The sequence below is a fragment of the Babylonia areolata genome, chromosome 17 (genome assembly GCF_041734735.1).
Source record: "Babylonia areolata isolate BAREFJ2019XMU chromosome 17, ASM4173473v1, whole genome shotgun sequence".
NCBI lineage: Eukaryota > Metazoa > Mollusca > Gastropoda > Neogastropoda > Buccinidae > Babylonia > Babylonia areolata.
Window position 1 is genome coordinate 14059897 of NC_134892.1, and position 19761 is coordinate 14079657.

General features: G+C 46.7%; 1 protein-coding gene and 1 long non-coding RNA gene across 4 annotated transcripts in view; both read right to left on the reverse strand.

The window, feature by feature from the left end:
* LOC143291672 (roundabout homolog 2-like) overlaps positions 1–2292 on the reverse strand; it is a 186808-nt gene extending 184516 nt beyond the window's left edge. For both annotated transcript variants that reach the window (XM_076601682.1, XM_076601683.1), the window contains exon 1: positions 2024–2292. In XM_076601682.1, coding sequence (XP_076457797.1) covers positions 2024–2186 — 163 coding nt within the window. In that variant the 5' untranslated portion in view covers positions 2187–2292. The remainder of the gene's footprint in view (positions 1–2023) is intronic.
* A 6-nt stretch (positions 2293–2298) lies between these two features.
* The window catches only part of LOC143291673 (uncharacterized), a 263333-nt gene continuing 245870 nt past the window's right edge, over positions 2299–19761 (reverse strand). For both annotated transcript variants that reach the window (XR_013056559.1, XR_013056558.1), the window contains one exon: positions 2299–2489. This is a non-coding gene — a long non-coding RNA (uncharacterized LOC143291673). The remainder of the gene's footprint in view (positions 2490–19761) is intronic.

Genomic DNA, 19761 nt, shown 5'->3' on the forward strand with positions numbered 1-19761 from the left:
GAAACATAGACAGAGAGTGAGACAAACTGACAGACAGAGATGGAGAGACATTGACAGACAGTGAGACAGACAGACAGAGATAGAGAGACATAGAGTGAAACAAACAGACAGACACACAGAGACAGAGACATAAACAGAGAGTGAGACAAACAGACATGCAGACATAGATAGAGACACATAGACAGAGAGTGAGACAAACAGACAGATATAGAAAGACATAGAGTGAAACAAACAGACACACAGAGACAGAGACATAAACAGAGAGTGAGACAAACATACAGACAGAGACAGAGAGACATAGACAGAGAGTGATACAGAGATAGAAAAACATTGACAGACACACAGAGACAGAGACATAAACAGAGAGTGAGACAAACAGACATGCAGACATAGATAGAGAGACATAGACAGAGAGTGAGACAAACAGACAGAGATAGAGACATAGACAGAGAGTGAGACAAACAGACAGAGATAGAGACACATAGACATAGAGTGAAACAAACAGATAGACAGAGACAGAGAGACATAGAGAGTGAGACAAACATACAGACAGACAGAGACAGAGAGACATAGACAGAGAGTGATACAGACAGAAAGAGACAGAAAGACATAGACAGACAGATAGAGAGACATAGACAGAGAGTGAGACAGACAGAAATAGAGAGACATAGACAGAGAGTGAGACAGACAGACAGAAATAGAGAGACATAGACAGAAAGTGAGACAAACAGACAGATAGAAAGACAGACAGAGAGTGAGACAAACAGACAGAGACAGAGAGACATAGACAGAGAGTGAGACAAACAGACAGACAGACAGAGAGAAATAGATACATAGGGAGACAGAGCAGAGGGGTGAGGGGCGAAGGGAGGGGAGGGAGTGTTTGTATGTGTTGGGCTTGTGTGGGCAGAGGGTAGAAAGGCCAAGTGGGTAACGAAAACAAGCCATTCATATTCTGTGTGTGTGTGTGTGTGTGTGTGTGTGTGTGTGTGTGTGTGTGTGTGTGTGTGTGGCCTCTTCCTCTGGCTGTCTGGCTGTCCGTCTCATAATATGTGGGTTTTTTGTTGTTGTTTTTTTTTTTATTGTCTTCCCATTATATATAGAGAGATGGACAAAGAATGACAACACACACATACAGAGACAGACAAACCGACAGAGACAGACAGACAGACATAATCAGGGAGGCAGAGAGACGGACAGAATCAGAGAGAGACAGAGAGACAGACAGACAGACATTATCAGGGAACAGAGAGAACTGAAGAGGAACAAGGAAAAACGGGGCGCAGACAGGAAATGACGAAATGCTCAACATCTGTGACGTGTGTATCAGTTACGTATCAGTTTCCTCCCAACAGTGACCGCAGTAAGACGATCCTAGGTCACAGGTGTCCGTGTCACATTTGCATATGGGGAACAAGAGGGGTCATGGTGTGGTGATTGACAGGTCCGTGTCGTTTGCTTTGGGTCGCATTCATTTCCATTTGCCATTTATTAATCAGTGAGTATGAGACTGAGTGGCGGGCGTGTGTGGGTGTGGGTGTAGGTGTGGGTGGAGAGAGAGAGAGAGAGAGAGAGAGAGAGTGTGTGTGTGTGTGCCTGTCGTTTTGTGTGTGTGTGTGTGTGTGTGTGTGTGTGTGTGTGTGTGTGTCTGTGTCTGTGTGTGCGTTTGTGTGATGACAATACGTGTTTGTGTTTGTGTTTATCTGTGTGTGTGTGTGTGTGTGTGTGTGTGAGAGAGAGAGAGAGAGAGAGAGAGAAAGAGAGAGAGAGTGAGTGTGTGTGTGTGTGAAAGAAAGAAAGAGAGAGAGAACGATGTGTGTTGTTTGTGTCTGTATGTGTGTGAAGTATATTAATGTATATGTGGCGGAAGGGGGGAGTGCATGTGTTTAATACATGTGTATGTGACAGTTATCTATATGTACGTCATCTTCACCCCAACTCAAACCAACCCAACCCTTCACAACATATGGTGGCAGGCGCACACACACACACACACACACACACACACAGAAGTGGAACTCACCTCCTCCTTGCGCCGCCGCTTGCCTGGCGCCACCTCCCAGCGCCAGCAGCCAACCGACGACGAGCAACAACAGTACGGAGCTCCACGACGACGTCCCGACGATGCCCGAGCCCGATCCCAGGCCCAAAGGCCCGTAACTCCTCCGCTTGAGCCGGTCCGTCATGCTTCATACTCCACGGTTCTCTCCCCCTGACTGGCCGGTGGTGGTGACGTCACTGCGACCAGAGTAGTTGTTGTTGTTGTCTCCTCCGCCCATTAAAGGGGAGGGTGGGTGGGGGTGGGGGTGGGGAGGCGTTTGTTGCTGCTGCTGCCTCGGTTGTTGCTGTTGTTGTTGTTGTTGATGGTGAAGTTGTTGGTGTTGGTGTTGGTGATTGATTTGATGTGGGTGTGGTTTGATTGGTTGGAAACCAATCCGATGATGAGGTGAGATTTTTCCGATTCAGGGTGCTTTCAGGTGGCGTTCATTCTGAAAATGGAAAGAAGACAGTGAATAATGGATTAGAGAAACAATTCAATCAATCAACAAATCAACAGACAAACAAATCAATGTGTAAACAAATCAAAAGTGGTGACAGTCATAATATTTCCATATTACAATCAATCAAATCATAACATGGTTAAGGGCACTCGCCTGTAATACAATTATATATTGTAAACAAGTAGAGCATATTTTTGCTCGAGCAAAGGCGAAAGAAACACACACACACACACACACACACACACAGAGTCATGGACAGACATACAGATACATTGGAAGAGGGACATACATGCCTCGACAATGAAAACAGAGAGACTGACAGAAGCAATGGGAAATCATAACGGTAAAAAAACAACAACAACAACAAAAACATCAAAATATGAACAAATAACAAAAACAAAAAAAAGCACACATAACAACAACAATATCAGCATCCATCTAACCCCCCCCCCCCTCCCTTCCGCCCTCCCCTCCACCCCGCCCCTCACAACCCAGTTTCCGAACACTCCTTGTACTGTATGTGGCAGTGTGTTGCGTGCAACAGGTCTGACAACACGAACCTTGCCTGTTTCCCTCCAAGTCCACGTCCACCCCCAGCACCATCCTCCCATCCCTTACCCTCCCTTTACCACCACTCCCCTCCCCCTCAAACTATTCATTCCCCAATTTCCATCGAACAACCCCCCTCCGTCCCCCGCCCCTCTCCACACCCGCCATCCCTTCTCACTGCACACCCCCACCCCCCACCACTATTTTTTTCATCATCTCTCCTCTCCTCCCTTAAATTTTTTTTTTTTAAATTCGGATTCCCCCTCCCTTCCCCCCCCCTCCCCATACAAACCTCTCTCCCGCTACCCCCACACCCCCTCCCCCACCACCACCACCACTATTTTGTTTTCACCATCTCTTCTCTTAAAAAAATAATAATTCGGATTCCCCCTCCCTTTCTCCTCCCCTCCCCATACAAACCTCTCTCCTGCTACCACCCCCCCCCCCCGCCTCCCCGACCGCCCCATTCCCCCCCGCCCCCCCCCCCCCACACACACACACCATGCCCCCCTACACACCTTCCTCCATGGAGGGTCCCCATCCCCCTCCCCCTCCCTCCACCAAACAATGGTCCAGACACAATGTCTATCATTATCATTATGATGCACATGCAGCCCCCATACCAGGGCAACCGGCTTTGTGTCAGCAACTATGATTGATGGTTGGCGTCAAAATTAAAAGAAGGAGAAAAAAAAAAATCGCCCCAGTGAATTCGCTACAGTTTTGTTTTAACAAAGTGAATGTTGCAGATATGGATGTCTGAGTTAATGCATGAATTTTGGAATGAATGAATGAATGAATGGTTGAGTGATTTTTTCCAACAGAGCGAGCTGTTTGTACAAATGAACGAATGCATGAATGAGTGGGGATGTGGTGGTGGTGGTATTATTCGAACAGATTGAGACACATGAACGGATGAATAAATGAATTAATGAATGGACGCATAAATCAATCAACCTAGGAATTAACAAAGAAGGACATAATGATTTATTCACGCTGTCCGCGAGCAGATCGGTCAATGAATAAATGAACAAACAAAGGAACGAATAAAAGTGATATTTCTAAGGAATACACTACAACAGTGTATTATATGTATACAATAGAATACAATGCAGTACAATATAAAACACAGCTCAACTGGTAGTCCGTATTTTCGCAAATCTGTCTCTCTCTCTCTCTCTCAAGATGTTTAATTCATTCATTCATTCTTGACAGCTGATTCATTCATGGACATTCTTTTCTTCCCATTGCTGTATCTCAAATCGCAGCGTATGTGTCGGCATGCCCCTAGGAGTTTTGTTGAGACACAGTGTGTGTGTGTGTGTGTGTGTGTGTGTGTGTGTGTGTGTGGAGTATCCGTGTGTACCTGCGCGTGATGTTTTAATGTCAAAATGTTTTGTGGGTTCTCTTTTTTTTTTTTTAAGGGCAAAAAGTAACCCCCCCCCCTCGCCCCATCTTCCCCCCGACCCCTCCGGAGTACGATCTGGGATGTGGTCTACTGATATCAAATTGCGAGCGTTTATGACAGGAAGCTGGAAGGTCAGGAGTTCGAATCTCGCCCGCCCACACAGACAGATGTGAATGCAATAAACAAAGGAAAACACACACACACACACACACACACACACACACACACACACACACACACACACACACTCTCTCTCTCTCTCTCTCTCTCTCTCTCTCTCTCTCTCTCTCTCGACTAATATCACATCAAGTGAAAAAAACATTAAATGAAACTGCGAATACTACTACTACTACTACTACTGCTGCTGCTGCTGCTGCTTTTAGCACGACTACTACTTTACACACACACACACACACACACACACACACACACACACACACACACACACACACACACACACACACACACACACACACTTCCCATTCCACTCACTCACGACTAACACCACACATACCAATGTGAAAAATCTGAAAAGCATTGGGTCTAACAACAAACACACCAACACCACAACAACAGCCACCAACTACTACTACTATTATTACTACTACTACTGCTGCTGCTACATCAAGAAGGACTGCCGATGTAACAACTACTACTGCTGCTGCTGCTTCAACAACAACTACTACTGCTGCTACAACAACAGCAACAACACCTACTACTACTACCTGCTGCTGCTACAACATCTACTACTACTGCTACAACAAGAACTACTACTACAACTACTACTGCTGCTACAACATCTACTACTGCTTCTACAACAAGAACTACTACTACAACTACTACTGCTGCTGCTGCTACAACTACTACTGTTGCTACATCAACAACTACAACTTCTACCACCACCACCACCACCACTACTACTACTACTACTACTACTACTACTACTACTACTACTACTACTACTACTACTACTACTACTATTTCACACACGCGCGCGCGCGGCCCGTTCGGTTCCAGGTGCGGGGGGTCACGCACGTGGCTGTGGGTCCATCACCGTTGCAAGGTCGGTCATCCATGACTGTCGTCACGCCTCCTCCACCCCCTGTTACCCCGCCCCCTCCGGCTCCCCCGTTCTCTCCCTTTGTTCCCCCTAACCCCCTCACCCCAACCCCACTTCCCTTTCTGCTTTTTTTGTGGGGGGGTGGGAAGAACCACCCAGAAAGCTAGCGGTTGTATGGTCACTTGCGAGCGTCAAAAAGCTCTGCAATGTATATGTGTTATGTGTTTGTGTGAGTGTATTAATGTGTGTGTGTGTGTGTGTGTGTGTGTGTGTGTGTGTGTGTGTGTGTGAGGCAGGCAGGCAGACAGACAGAGAGACAGACGGACAGATACACAGACAAAGAGACCGAGAGAGAGACAGGAGAAAACACCAGCAAAGCGTTGAACGGAAAGGAAGAGGAAGAGAGGTTGACGGGGGTCGCGTAAAGGGGTTGGGGTAGGGGTGGTGGGGGTCATCATTTCAATTAACCGCACGAAACCAAACAACGGAATGAGAAAAACAATTACATGAGTCAATAGAAAAACAAAGTCAATAGAAAAACAACTACATGAGTCAAAAGAAAGACAACTACATGAGTCAACAGAAAAACAAAGTCAACAGAAAAAACAACTACATGAATCAATAGAAAAACGACTAAGTAAATAAGTAAAAATAAATAAATAAATGAATAGTGTAACAAAAAAAAATCGATGATAAAATCAGTACCACTTAATTATTTAACTAATTACAAAAACAACAACAACTACTACTACTACTACTCCTACTACTGAGGAGGAGGAGGAGGACAATAACAATAATATTAATATTATTATTATTATCATTATTATTATAACAATAATAATAAACAACAAATGAATCAAATTAACAAACAAAAAAAACCCCAAAGAAACAAACAAATGAACAAACAAACACAAACAACACAAACAACAAACTCCCATACCTACAACAACAACAGTCAACAGCCAGAGCTCTCACAAAACGTTCACTTGCTGTCTGTTGACTGCTGCATGCTACCATAGGTAACTAACTCACTAAAAGGGAAAAGAGAGAAGCCTTAAAGGCCGCACCAGACGCTTCGCGGGTCATTACCCCGAGTGATGGGTTTCCTCCCCTGCTCCTTCCTTGCCGCGCACCCTGTACTGCCACGCTCTTACTCTGCAGGGAGGCGGGGTGGGGGGGGGGGGGGGGGTACCACGAACGGACACTCCCCACCCCCTAACCCCACCCCCAACCCCCTACCCTCCACCACGCTCTGTGTGTTTCTGTTTCTCAGTACTGTGTCTATCTCACACCCTTCCTCCCTCCCTCTGCACCCAGTCCTTGCATCTCACCCATCTCACCCTCTCTCTCACCATTCACCACTCTCCCTCTTCACCCATTCTCTCTCTCTCTCTCTCTCTCTGTCTGTCTGTCTGTCTGTCTGTTTCTCCCTGTAGTTTTCTGTCAGCATGTCTGTATGCCTGTCTCTGTGTGTGTGTGTGTGTGTGTGTGTGTGTGTGTGTGTGTGTGTGTGTGTGTGAATATGTTTCTATCTCTCTGTCAGTCTGCTCCCTCTCTCTGTCTGTCTGTCTGTATCTCTGTGTATGTATGTATCTCTCTCTCTGTTTCTGTGTCTGTCTGTCTCTATCTCCCTGTGTCTGTATCTCTGTCTCTCTCTCTCTCTCTCTCTTCTTCCCTTCCTCCTTCCCTCTTGCCGTCCGTCTCTCTCTCTGTGTTTCAAACTGCGTGTCTGATGGTGTTCAAGTCATTTGCTCTCTGTGGTACAACTCAGGAGGGGGGATGTCTGGTTTACAACTGCTGACACTCTCAACGTACCTTCCACCCCCAACCCCCCACCGGTGGTTTATGACGGGTAACTCCCACCACCCTCTCCCCCCCACCCTACCCCCTGCACACACACACTTCCTGCATATTTCCTTTCTCTACTTTGTGCGCGCGCGCGCGCGTGTGTGTGTGTGTGTGTGTGTGTGCAAGCGTGCACGTGTGTGTTTCTGTTTTTTGTGTGTGTTTTTTTGAGTGTGTGTGTGTATGTGTCCCTCTGATGGTTTTCATGTCCTTTGCTCCTCTGAAGTAAGCCTCTGGAGAGAGTCTGGTTTGTGAATGACATCTTACCCCTTCCTGTCTCCCGGTTCACCTCCTCACTCCCCACCCCCTCACCCCCACCCCCGCGCCCCCATGCCCCTTCCACACTGTCCCCCCGCACACACCACCCCACCAATAGTTTATGACGGTAACTTTTTTTTTCAAACATTTTTATTTATTTATGACGGTAGCTTACCCAATCCCTGCTTATTCTCTCTCTCTCTCTCTCTCTCTCTCTCTCTCCCCTTCGCTCCATCTTTCTCCCTCCCGTGTCTCTTTCTCACACACACACATTGTACTCTCATACTCTCTCTCCCTGTCTCTATCTGTCTGTTCTCTTGTCGTCTGTTCTCTATCTCTCACTGTCTGTCTCTCCGTGTCTCTCTCTTAAAATCCACTCCACCAATCTGCACAAGTCTGGAGAGGTTCTGGTTTATGATGATAATAATAATAATGGACACCCTGATCACATTCCATACACAGCCAATCTTAGTATCATTCCATCTCCCTCCCTCTCCCTCTGTGTGTGTGTGTGTGTGTGTGTGTGTGCGTGCGTGCGTGCGTGCGTGCGTGCATGCGTGTGTGCGTGCGTGCGTGTGTGTGTGTGTGTGTGCGTGTGTGTACGTGCGTGTCTTTCAAGTGATTTTCAAGTCCCTTGCTCACAGCAAGACTCCAAGAGGGATCTGGTAGAATAACTGACACTCTCAACATTTATTATTCCTCCTGTCCCCCTCTCCCACTCCTAGTATCTTTCCCTGCCTCTCTCTATCTCTCTAAAATAAAACTAAGTTCATTCATTCGTGTATTCATTCATTCATTCATTCTCTCTCGTTTTGACGCAAGCAGATTGTCATAAAGCCACCCCCAAAGTCTGCCTGGCGGTGTTGGCGCGCGCACACAAGAAGGAGGTGACCGAGGCACAACAATGGGAAATAAAGGGGGAGGCAAACGATGTTGACTGTTCAAAACTGACCAGGGAGGGGCGGGATCAAGGGTTAACAACAGCGCGCGCTTTGGGGAGGGGGGTATGGGAAGGGTGAAGAGGTGTGGATGCCGGTGGATGTGTATCGGAGGTTGGGGTGGGTGGGTGGGGGGGGGGGGGGGGCTTGAGAAGAGAGAGGAGTGGCGAAAAGTGAAGTGGGGGGGTGGGGGGGGGGGGGGGGGGGGGGGTAGGCGGGTAAGGGGGATGGGGTTGTGAGGGGGAGGAGGGGGGGGGGGGCTTGTTCTCTTTCAGAGCATGTCGAGCGTTTCAACCCCCACCCCCCCCGTCCCCCCACCCGCCCCCCACCACTTTCCTCTCTACTTCATTCCTTCATTCCATCCCCTCTACCCTTCCGCCGCCCAACAACGCTCTCTCTCCTCTCTCTCTCTCTCTCCACACACACACACACACACACACACACACACACACACACACACACACACACACACACACACACACACACACACACACACACACTGCTTCCACTTCTCTGGGTTGTATGCGTGAAGTAAAGGGGGAAGAAACCAAGCAGGCATGGGATGTAAAATTTTGTGTGCAGTGGTGTTAGACTTGTTTGAAGGTGGGACAGAGCGGAGAGAAAACTCCCGCGCGCAGGTTCAAGGGTATGCTGATGCTTTGGTGGCTAGCACGGACGTTCTTTTTCTTTTCTTGTTGTTGCTGGTGTTGTTGTTGTTGTTGTCAATACTAAATCAAAGATGCATGTACGTTCAGGATTGTAATTCAAGTAATTCACGACTGTTAGCGCATATTTGTAAAAACACCAGCTACAATCACGTCACCGCATCAATGGAAACTCGTAATGCATAAGCGTCAGTATGTAATTGTGTAATTTGTTATCCTCTAAGGTGTAAGCATTAATTAATGGCTTACTGCTTCTCGTAATGTTATGATCACAATACTGTATGTAGCAAAAACGTTGCAGAATGGTTCATCCCATGAAATATTATCCCCCCCCCCCCCACACACACACACTCTCACCCGCCCACCACGTTCCCTCAGACCTGTGCTATGTGTCCCAGCCTCGCCATGCCACAGCCCCCAACCCAAGACAAAAATAGAAGAAAGTTAAATAATCAAAAAAACCCAATATACCATGGAATTAAAGTCCTTCGACACCCGAAAGACGCCAGGGGGGGCAATATCACGGGGGTAAGATGATGTCATCCCCGGGGCTGCTAAATAACTGGACATGACGCGACAATCATCCTCCATGCTGCATTCCTTATTAGAGGGGCAAAAAAGAGAGAGAGAAAGAATATGAAAGAATGACAAATAGAGAGGGAAATAGAAGGGAGAGAGAGGAGAGGGGGTTGGTGGAGAGAGGCATTGGGAGAGGGAAATAATAGGAAAATAAAGATAACACACAGAGAGAGGGATGGAAGGAGACGGAGCGACACACACACACACAGAGAGAGAGAGAGAGAGAGAGAGACTGAGAGACAAAGAGAAAAGGGAGAGGGTGGGGCGGAAACTAAGAGAGATAAAAAGAAAGAAAGACAGACACAAAGACGGACAGGCATACAGTTAAACATGGATTGAGAGAGAGAGAGAGAGAGAGAGAGAGAGAGAGAGAGAGAGAGAGAGAGAGAGAGAAAGAGAGAAAGAGAGGGGGAGGATATTACAAGCCTACTGGTTTCTTGCGATTGTGATAATCTGAATAATAAAATAAAAAAACCCAAACAAAACAAGCTGAAGGTGTAATGAAGAAACGATCACACACACACACACACACACACACACACACACACACACACACACACACACACACACACACACGGGAATGTCTGACAATGATTATAGTTTTAGAGCTACTACCGCAGCGTTTGTACCCAGTTGATGACTAACAGCCCGCGATGCGATCGACTGAAGGAATTACAGAGGCTGATGACCTTGAACTCAGTTGCAATGTAAAATTCGCGATTGGCTGAACACGCAAGGTCGTGTCGTGCCGTGTCGTGTCGTGTCGTGTGGTGTCGTGTGGTATGGATCCGCACATTGGCACAGTGGGACGTCGCCAGAGTGAATTTACACTAATCTAATTAGCCCACGCCTCCGAAACATCAACAAACACCTAGCTATGTTGTCGAAGTGCATGCACTTTGAGGCCAGTTTGCGCACAGCTTCTGACGGAGCAGCGTGGACAACACTTTGGACATTTGGCAATCATATCTTATATAAATAATAATGCTTACAGGTCATCAAGAGAAACACAGAAAGGCAGGCGAAAAAATGGGTCAAACTGACCTGTAAGTGGTAGCTGGTCCCTTGGTGCGGACATTTTCCTACGTTTCGGGCCCTAGGCCCTTCTTCATGGGGAGAAAAACACAAAAGACAGTTCTTTATGTCGTGGGTATGTGCAGGAACCAGGAGAAGAGGAGAAAGGAAGTGGGTGGAAAAGGGGAGGGACGGACAGTGGGGTTGGGGTGGTTGGGGGCAGGGGGCACGGGGGGGGGGGGGGGGGGGGGTGGGGGTGCGGAAGCGTGGGCAGGATGGAGACGCCAGGCATCATCAAGGGGGATTACTCTTTTTTTTTCAACCCATTTTTCTTGTCTTTCTATATTTCATTCTTTTCATTCGTCTTGTTTTGTTTTGTCTTTGTTTTGCTTTTTTGGTCCTATTTGTGTCCTGTTCTTTTTTCTCTCTTGTTGGCACGCTATAGGCATCAGTGTTCATCTATTTTCTCTTCTTTTATTCCCTAGCCATTTTTTTCAATCTCATTCGGGACTTTTTTCTTTTTGTTTGTTTCTTCCTTCTGTTCGTTCATTCATCTAACCTTTTTTTTTTTCACCTGATTATCTTTGGTTTCTTTTATTCTTTCTGTCTTTTTTTGTTGTTGTAGTGTTGTTATTTTTCGTGTGCGTGCGTGCGTGCGTGCGTGTGTGTGTGTGTGTGTGTGTGTGTGTGTGTGTGTGTGTGTGTGAGTGTGTGTGTGTGTTTGTGTGTGTGTGTGTGTGTGTGTGCGTGCGTGCGTGCGTGCGTGTGTGTGTGTGTGTGTGTGTGTGTGTGTGTGTGTGCGTGCGTGTGTGTGTGTGTGTGTGCGTGCGTGTGTGTGTGTGTGTGTGTGTGTGTGTGTGTGTGTGTGTGTGTGTGTTTGCCTGCTACCTGACTGTCTTTCTGGCAGTCTGTCTGCTGTTTCTGTCTGATCTGATCTGTCTCTTCTCGCACACACCACAAACGAAGCTGGAATGCACTCCCCCATGTAGGGCCACCTAGCATTTTTTTTTCCTGGATGAATCTGACATATGTATCAACTTGCGGGGGGAGGAGGGTGGAGGGGGGTGGGGGGGGGATAAAACAAAAACTAACAACAACACACACACACACACACGAAAAAAAAAAAAAACCCCAAATAAAACCACAGCAACTCCTCGCAAACAGACAACAGAACCGCCACAACCAGCCCCACCGGAAGTTTCACTTCATCAACGGAAACGTTTTGACATGCGCAAGTCAAAAACTTCCCTCAGTAGCTCTCTCCCACCCACCCAGACACAGGTGAGCCGCGAGACGTGCTTATAAATCCTTCTCGCGCCATCAACCACCACCACCACCACTACCACCACCACCACCACCAACCACAACAACAACCAACCACGTCTCTGGAACGGGAGAGTAGGGGTTGGTGGGGGTCCACGTCACAGAAAGATGGATGGCCTTACATGTCATCAGCAAAGCAAAGACCCCCCGGCCCCGCCCCCCCACCTCCCAACCCCCGCCACCCATACCCTTTAACCCCCTCTCTACCCTTCCCCACACCCTCTGTCCTCCCTATCCTTCAGCTTAACGTTCAGGAAGGTTAGTCATTTAAAGAACTCACAATGGTCTCCAAGCTCGACTGGAGAGATTCATTCTCGTTATGCAAGATTTTTTACTTTTTTTTTTTTCAACGGTTGAAAACAAAATTCTGGTCCAACCCCACGTTCCCCGTCTCTACACGTTCAGGACGAAAGTTTCGTATACCACACACAGAGAGGGGGGACGGTGGGGTGGGGGATGAGGCTGGGGTGGTGGGGCGTGGCGGTTGCTTGGCTGGTTTTGGATGGCCCCTGGGCGATTTCTCCAACAGCTGTTACGGTTTTTAATGCGCGAAGGAGCGATCCGATCAGCGATTTAGACCCATTGACCCAGGCGGGGAGTCAGTCGTTCGAACCGACTTGTCACACAGGGCGAGTCCCGTGGCGCCACGGCCGATCGCAACCAGGCTGATGGTTATCTTGCCTTCACTTCTTCTGCGACATCGCCTTTAAATGACCTCCCTACTCCCGTTCGTGAGGGGGATATATATATGTGTCTGTGGGTGTATGGTGGGTGAGAGTGTGTGTATGTGTTTAATGTTTTTGGTGGTTGGGTGGGTAGGGTGGATGTGTGAGAGGTTGTTTGTTTTGTGTGTGGAGGGGGTGGGTATGTGGGGCTACCTTGAAAGACAAACGGAGGGACTCAGCCTAAGATGGTCTTAGATGTTTTATGTGTATAGAGGCCTTGGCATTAGACTTAAAATAGAAAGAATCAAAAACTTTCGGGGGTGGGGTGTGTATTTGGGGGGGTATACTTTGAAACACTGACGAATAGACTCAGTCTACGATGGTTTAAGAGTATAATATAGGCCTTGGCCCTTGACAGTTGAAGTGAACAGTGATTATAATAGAAAGAATGACAAACTTTGTGGGGGAGAATGGGTTTGTGGGGGTACCTTGAAGCACAGACGGATAAACCCAGTCCTAGATGGTTTAAGTGTATAATAGGCATTGGCCCTTGACAGTTGTAGTGAACAATGCTAAATACACAAAGAACAACCTTAAACCCTGCTTCCTAATGTCTAGAGTGAGAGAGGGTGGGTGGTGTGGGGTAACACACACACACACACACACACACACACACACACACACACACAGAGAGAGAGAGAGAGAGGGAGGGAGAGATGGAGGGAAGGAGAGGGAGAGCGACTTTCTGCAGACCGCCACGCGGTAACAAGAGAACTGACGGATTTTATTTCTTTGTTGTTTTGGTTAACGTTCAATTTCGATTATAGTTACAAAACAATGACGGAACGAACATGTCATTCGAATACAAATGAAACAAATTAAATAATGAGTAAATAAATACATACCTATATAAATAAGTATAAAAAAAAGCATTTATAAAACAAACATAAAACATAAAGACAGACATATACACAGTCAGAAAAAAACATGAACATGAAAGCCGTTAAGCCGAGAACCATATCGCGATTATTCATTTGTGAAAACCAAAGCCCATTCATTAAAAAAACAAAACAAAAAAAACACGCCCCCCAAAAAAAAACCAAAAACCAAACCAAACAAAAAAAAAACCCAACAAACAAAAACCAACCAAACAAACAAACAAAAAAACCAAACAAAAAAACAAAACAAACAACAACAACAAAACAAAAACAAAAACAAAACAAAACAAAAAAACACCACCCTTGTACAATAACCATGGCAGTCACTGTTTCATTTTCGCGCGAACGATTTACCATAAAGTCACGCTCGCAGCGATGACTATCATATAATGTCGAATAAAAACCAAAATACATAAAACAATACTATCAATATGAATAGGAAAAAAAAAAAAAAAAAAAAAAATCATAATCGCTGCGTCAGCCCAGTATGACCAGTTCAACGACCTTGAAGGAGGAGGGAGTGAACGGAGCCTTTAAAAAGCTCTTTGAAGTCCATGACTTCCTGGTGCTGCCTCGTTCTTTGAACCAAACATAAACAAGTTTTTGAAAGAAAGGAGTCTCGAACGCACGTGTGAGGGGGAGGGGGGACGAGAGGATTGGGGGGGGGGGGGGGGGTTAAAACGAGACGGACTCCTTGGAAGCCTGGTCGTCAGCAGAGATATTTCACAGTCCTCCGTGGTGGGAGTTATGACAGTGGGGATTTTTATTTATTTTTTTTTTTATAATAATTTTCATACAGCGGTTACGCACTTGCAATGTCCTTTCTGTACGTCTGTCCTGCCGTCGGTCTGTCGACCTGTCTGTCTCTCTCACCCATCCCCCCAAAAAACACACAGACACACACATTCTCTCTCTCTCTCTCTTCCAGAAGCCTAAAGTACGCACGCCCTTTTGGGGGTGTGAATAATGAAAGCGCTTAAAATGCCACAGTGGAAACCCATGAATGCCTCTTACTGAAATAAATTTGTTTAACAAAAAAAACAACCAAAAAAACAACAACAACAACAAAAAAACAAACAAAAGAAAAAAAAGAGAGAAAAATTAAACCGACAGAGAATACATGGTAAACGTGGGGGGGCGGGGGGGCACACAGACAGACAGACAGGCAGAGAATGTGTGTGTGTGAGTGTGTGTGAGAGAGAAACAGAGACAGAGACAGAGAAAGACAAACACAGAGAAACTGAGACAGAAAGACAAGGATAAAGAGAGAGGCCGACAGACAGAGACAGAGAGACACATAAAGAGAGAGAGAGAGAGAGAGAGGTAGGGGGGTACCTGAACAAACAGACAAAACATCAAAACACTCCTTCAGAATCAAAGCGAACGGTCCAGTGTCACAAACGCACACACAACAGTCACGCTTCTAGCCACTGAACTTTTACGTCCAAACCACCACCACCACAACCATCCCAACCATCCCCCCATGCTCCACACGCCACCACAAAGACCTTCACTACTCCTAACCACATCAACCATCCCCCCATGCCCTCCCCAACACAACAGAGACCTTCACTACTCCTAACCACATCAACCATTCCCCAATCCCCTCCCCACCACCACAAAGACCTTTACTACTCCTAACCACATCAACCATCCCCCATGCCCTTCCCAACACCACAAAGACCTTCACTACTAACCACATCAACCATTCCCCCATGCCCTCCCCACCACCACAAAGACCTTCACTACTCCTAACCACATCAACCATCCCCCCATGCCCTCCCCACCACCACAAAGACCTTCACTACTCCTAACCACATCAACCATTCCCCCATGCCCTTCCCACCACCACAAAGACCTTCACTACTCCTAACCATATCAACCATTCCCCCATGCCCTTCCCACCACCACAAAGACCTTCACTACTCCTAACCATATCAACCATTCCCCCATGCCCTTCCCACCACCACAAAGACCTTCACTACTCCTAACCATATCAACCATTTCCCCAACCATCACCACCACCACCACCACCACCACCAAACCATCACAACCACCACCACAACCATCACCCCCCGACTATCAAAAAACCAACTTCACAAAGACCGTGAACGTGCGAGTTATCTTCCTTAGTCACCCTCCTCTCTCCCCGCCAGAAGGCGCTGCTCCCATATTCATCATGGCGGTTGGCCGGTCCGGAGAAGGTGCTCTCTCTCTGTCTCTGTCTGTCTGTCTGTCTATCTCTGTCTCTCTCTTTCTGTGTCTTTCTCTCAGACAGACAGACACACACACACACACATTATATAAACACGCACGCACGCACTCAAACACACACACACACACACACACACACACACACATAACCACCCTCCTTCCTTTTTATTATACATGTATATAAATACATTTTGCAGATATATCCCTCCCCTCTCCCTGCTTCTCTCTCTCTCTCTCTCTCTCTCTCTCTCTCTCTCACTCACACACACACACACACACTCACACTCACACACACACACACACACTCACACTCACACACACACACACACACACACAGGTTCCAGGCACACGCTGGCTCCACTTCACTCCACTCTGCTCCACTCTTACTCCACTGGTTGCCGGCGAGGCAAACATCACGCGTCAACACTAAGCATGCTCCTCTGGGCTTTGGTCACATATTGTTCGGGATTTCTTTCTTTCATTTTTCTTTTTTTTTCTTCTTTTTTACACCTTTCTCTTGTTTTTATTTTCTTCCTTTCGTCTCTTTCCGTTTCTTTTCTTTCTTGCTTGCTTTATTTCTTTCCATTTCCGTTTTCTCTCTCTCTCTCTCTCTCTCTCTCTCTCCTTTTCTTTCATTCTCTTTCCTTTTTCTTTCTTTCTCTTCCCTTTCTTTCTTTCTCTTTCTGTTGTTCTTCCTCCCTTTCTTTCTCTTCTTATCGTTTTCTTTCTAAAAAAAAAATATTAAAAAAAAACCCACACTTTTGTTTTCATTTTTTTGTTTTTGCTGTCTTTGATACGTGTTTTTGTTGTTGTTGTTGTTGTTTTTATATAAAATGATTTATTTAGTATATATTTATTTGTGTGTTTGTTCTTTGTGGTTTTTTAACGTGTGCTTCCTCGCTTGATTTAAGGGAAAGAAAAGACACAAAGAGAACAGAGAGAGTTGAGGGAAAGAGGACAGGGGCAGAAACAGAGCAGGAATAAAGAGAGACGTTCCTGAACAAAAGAAAAGGAGAAAGGAAAATGAGAGGGGAGGGGGGGGGAGGGGGGAGAGACAGACAGACAGAGAGACACAGACAGAGACACGGACAATCACAATGATGTTTTATTGAGGGTAAACTGGATAAGCTGAAAGCTTCTTTCACACTCTCACATACACAGGGACAGAGACAGAAAGACTATAAGACAGGGGCACAGACAGACAGACAAATAGAAAGATAAGAGACAGATAGACCGGACCCTCCCCCATCCCCCTCCCCCCTACCACCACAACACACACACACACACCGACACCGAAAGAAACACACACACACACACACACACACACACACGCAACCCCCCCTACTCCCTCCCATCCACCCCCCACCACACACACACAAACACACACGCACACAGAGGGAGGCAAAGACCATCTGCGCTGCAGCTCATTTTGCCTCCGCCGCTGTATGGACAGAGCAAACAGAAAAGCGTGCAGGTGAGCCCCTTTGTTGAAATCGTCCACATAGTTCACCACGATAGAGAGCTCCTGGGCCCTAGATGAAGGGAATTTGAACAGGAAAAAAAAAAGAAAGAAAGAAAGAAAGAAAGAGAGCAGAGAGACGGAGAAAGTGGCAGTGGGAGGGGAAAGAATAGGAAAGAAAGGATGTCACTGAGAGAGAAAGAGACAGAGAGAGAGAGACAGACACAGAGAGATAGAGATAGAGTGAGATAGAGACAGGGGGGGGGGATGGTGGAGATGGGTAAGGAGAGAGAAATAATATGAAACAATGACAGAGAAGGAAATAGAAGGGAAGACAGAGAGAGAGAGAGAGAGGGGTGGAGAGAGACATTGAGAGAGGCAGTGAGACAGGGAAATAATAGGAAAATAAAGATAACACAGAGAGAGGGAGGAAAGGAGAGAGACATAGAGACAGAGAGAGAGAGGCAGTGAGAGAGGGAAATAATAGAAAATACAACAGACAGAGAGAGAGGGAAGGAGACAGACAGATATATATATATATATATATATATATATAGAGAGAGAGAGAGAGAGAGAGAGAGAGAGCGAGAGAGAGAGAGAGAGAGAGAGAGCGATAGGAAGAGAAACAGATAGGCAGACGAACTGGCAGGCAGTCAGACAGACAGACAGAGTAAGGAGAGTGAGGAGAGAAAGAGACAGAAGACAGTGACAGAAAGAAGAAGAAAAAAAGAATGCAGAGACAGATGACGGACAGACAGACAGGCAAACCGCACAAGGTCAGGGACAAGCAAGCCCAAACCAAACACGCCCGCACAGACACAAACACACACACACACACACACACACACACACACACACACGAGCCTGGTCTTTCTGGCACAGTTAGCCAACACGGACTAACACAGAAGGGACACACACACACACACACACACACACACACACACACACACCTCCTCCGAATGACTCATAGTCCCCAGCACACCCTCACACTCACCCCCTTCAACCCCCCACCTCCTCATCTCCTTCCCACCCAACGCCCTCCATTTCCCTTTCCCCCCTTTACGCCATACATTCTCTCTCTCTCTCTCTCGTTCTCTCTATCCCTCTCTCTCTCTCTTTCTCCGCTCTTTCCCTTCCTCCGATACACGCGTGTTAGGTTCATTCATGCGTTCACAGATTGCAACGCCGGGGCTTCGGCGCAAAAAAAAATCGATTTTTCCCGGGAGCCTGGGCTACCTGTGTATGCATCGTAAATCTTTAGCCCTCCTGCCATGCTTTTGGAAGGAGGAGGGAGGGTAGGGGGTGGGGGGGGGGGGGGAGGAGGAGGGGGAGGAACGGGGTGGGGTGGGGTGGTGGATATGGATGTGGATGTGGGTGGGACAGAGGGAGGGGTGTTATTCTTCGTAAGGGACGTGTGTGATTGGGGGAGGAAATTTCAGCCAATCACAGCGGCAGTAAATGATGTGACGTGCTGTCTGCTGGTTGGGTGAAGGGAGGTGGGGCCATGGGGGTCTTATCTTGTTGCGTACAATACAGCAATTCTGAACGCGGTGATGGGTTTGTTGTTGTTGTTGTTGTTGTCGTTGTTGTTAATGCTGCTGCTGATGATGATCATCATGGTCATGGTGCTGTCGTATCCAGGATGTTCGACTCCATCCCGTGATTTCTGTTCATATATATATAGAGAGAGCGATGTGTCTATACATTTCTGTCCATTTCTCTGTCTGTGTGGGTGCTTTAGTTTCAGTTTCAGTTGCTCAAGGAGGCGTCACTGCGTTCGGACAAACCATATACGCTACACCACATCTGCCAAGCAGATGCCTGTGGGTGCATGTACGCGTATTCGTGTGTGTGTGTGTGTGTGTGTGTGTGTGTGTGTGTGTGTGTACGCGCGCGCGCGCGTAGGGCGAAGGATATTGCCTGCAATACCAAAGATTACTATGAATTTATTTTTGACTCGTACAAGATAAAAAAATCAATCGATCGTATCTCGTTGTTTAAAGAAAATTAATTTCTACATTTATCTGTGAAATAAAATAATAATTTACCTTTTTTTTTGCTATCTATAAGCTCATAAATGAATGTGGTTTTCTGTGTACCCCAAATCAAATTAGGGTGCTTATTAGAGCCTCGCCGACCACTAGGGCCATCTCATGGTTATCACCACGTTAGCATTTACTTCAAGGCAAGTGTAAAAAAAAAGTACAATAAAACTAATCACTACTTCTGTGTATCTAACCTCATTCAACCCCCCCCCCCCCTTTTATTGTTTTGTTTTCTTTTTTGATTTGTTGTTGCTGCTTTTTGCGTACATGGGATGCAACTACAACGTTCGTATGCTTTTT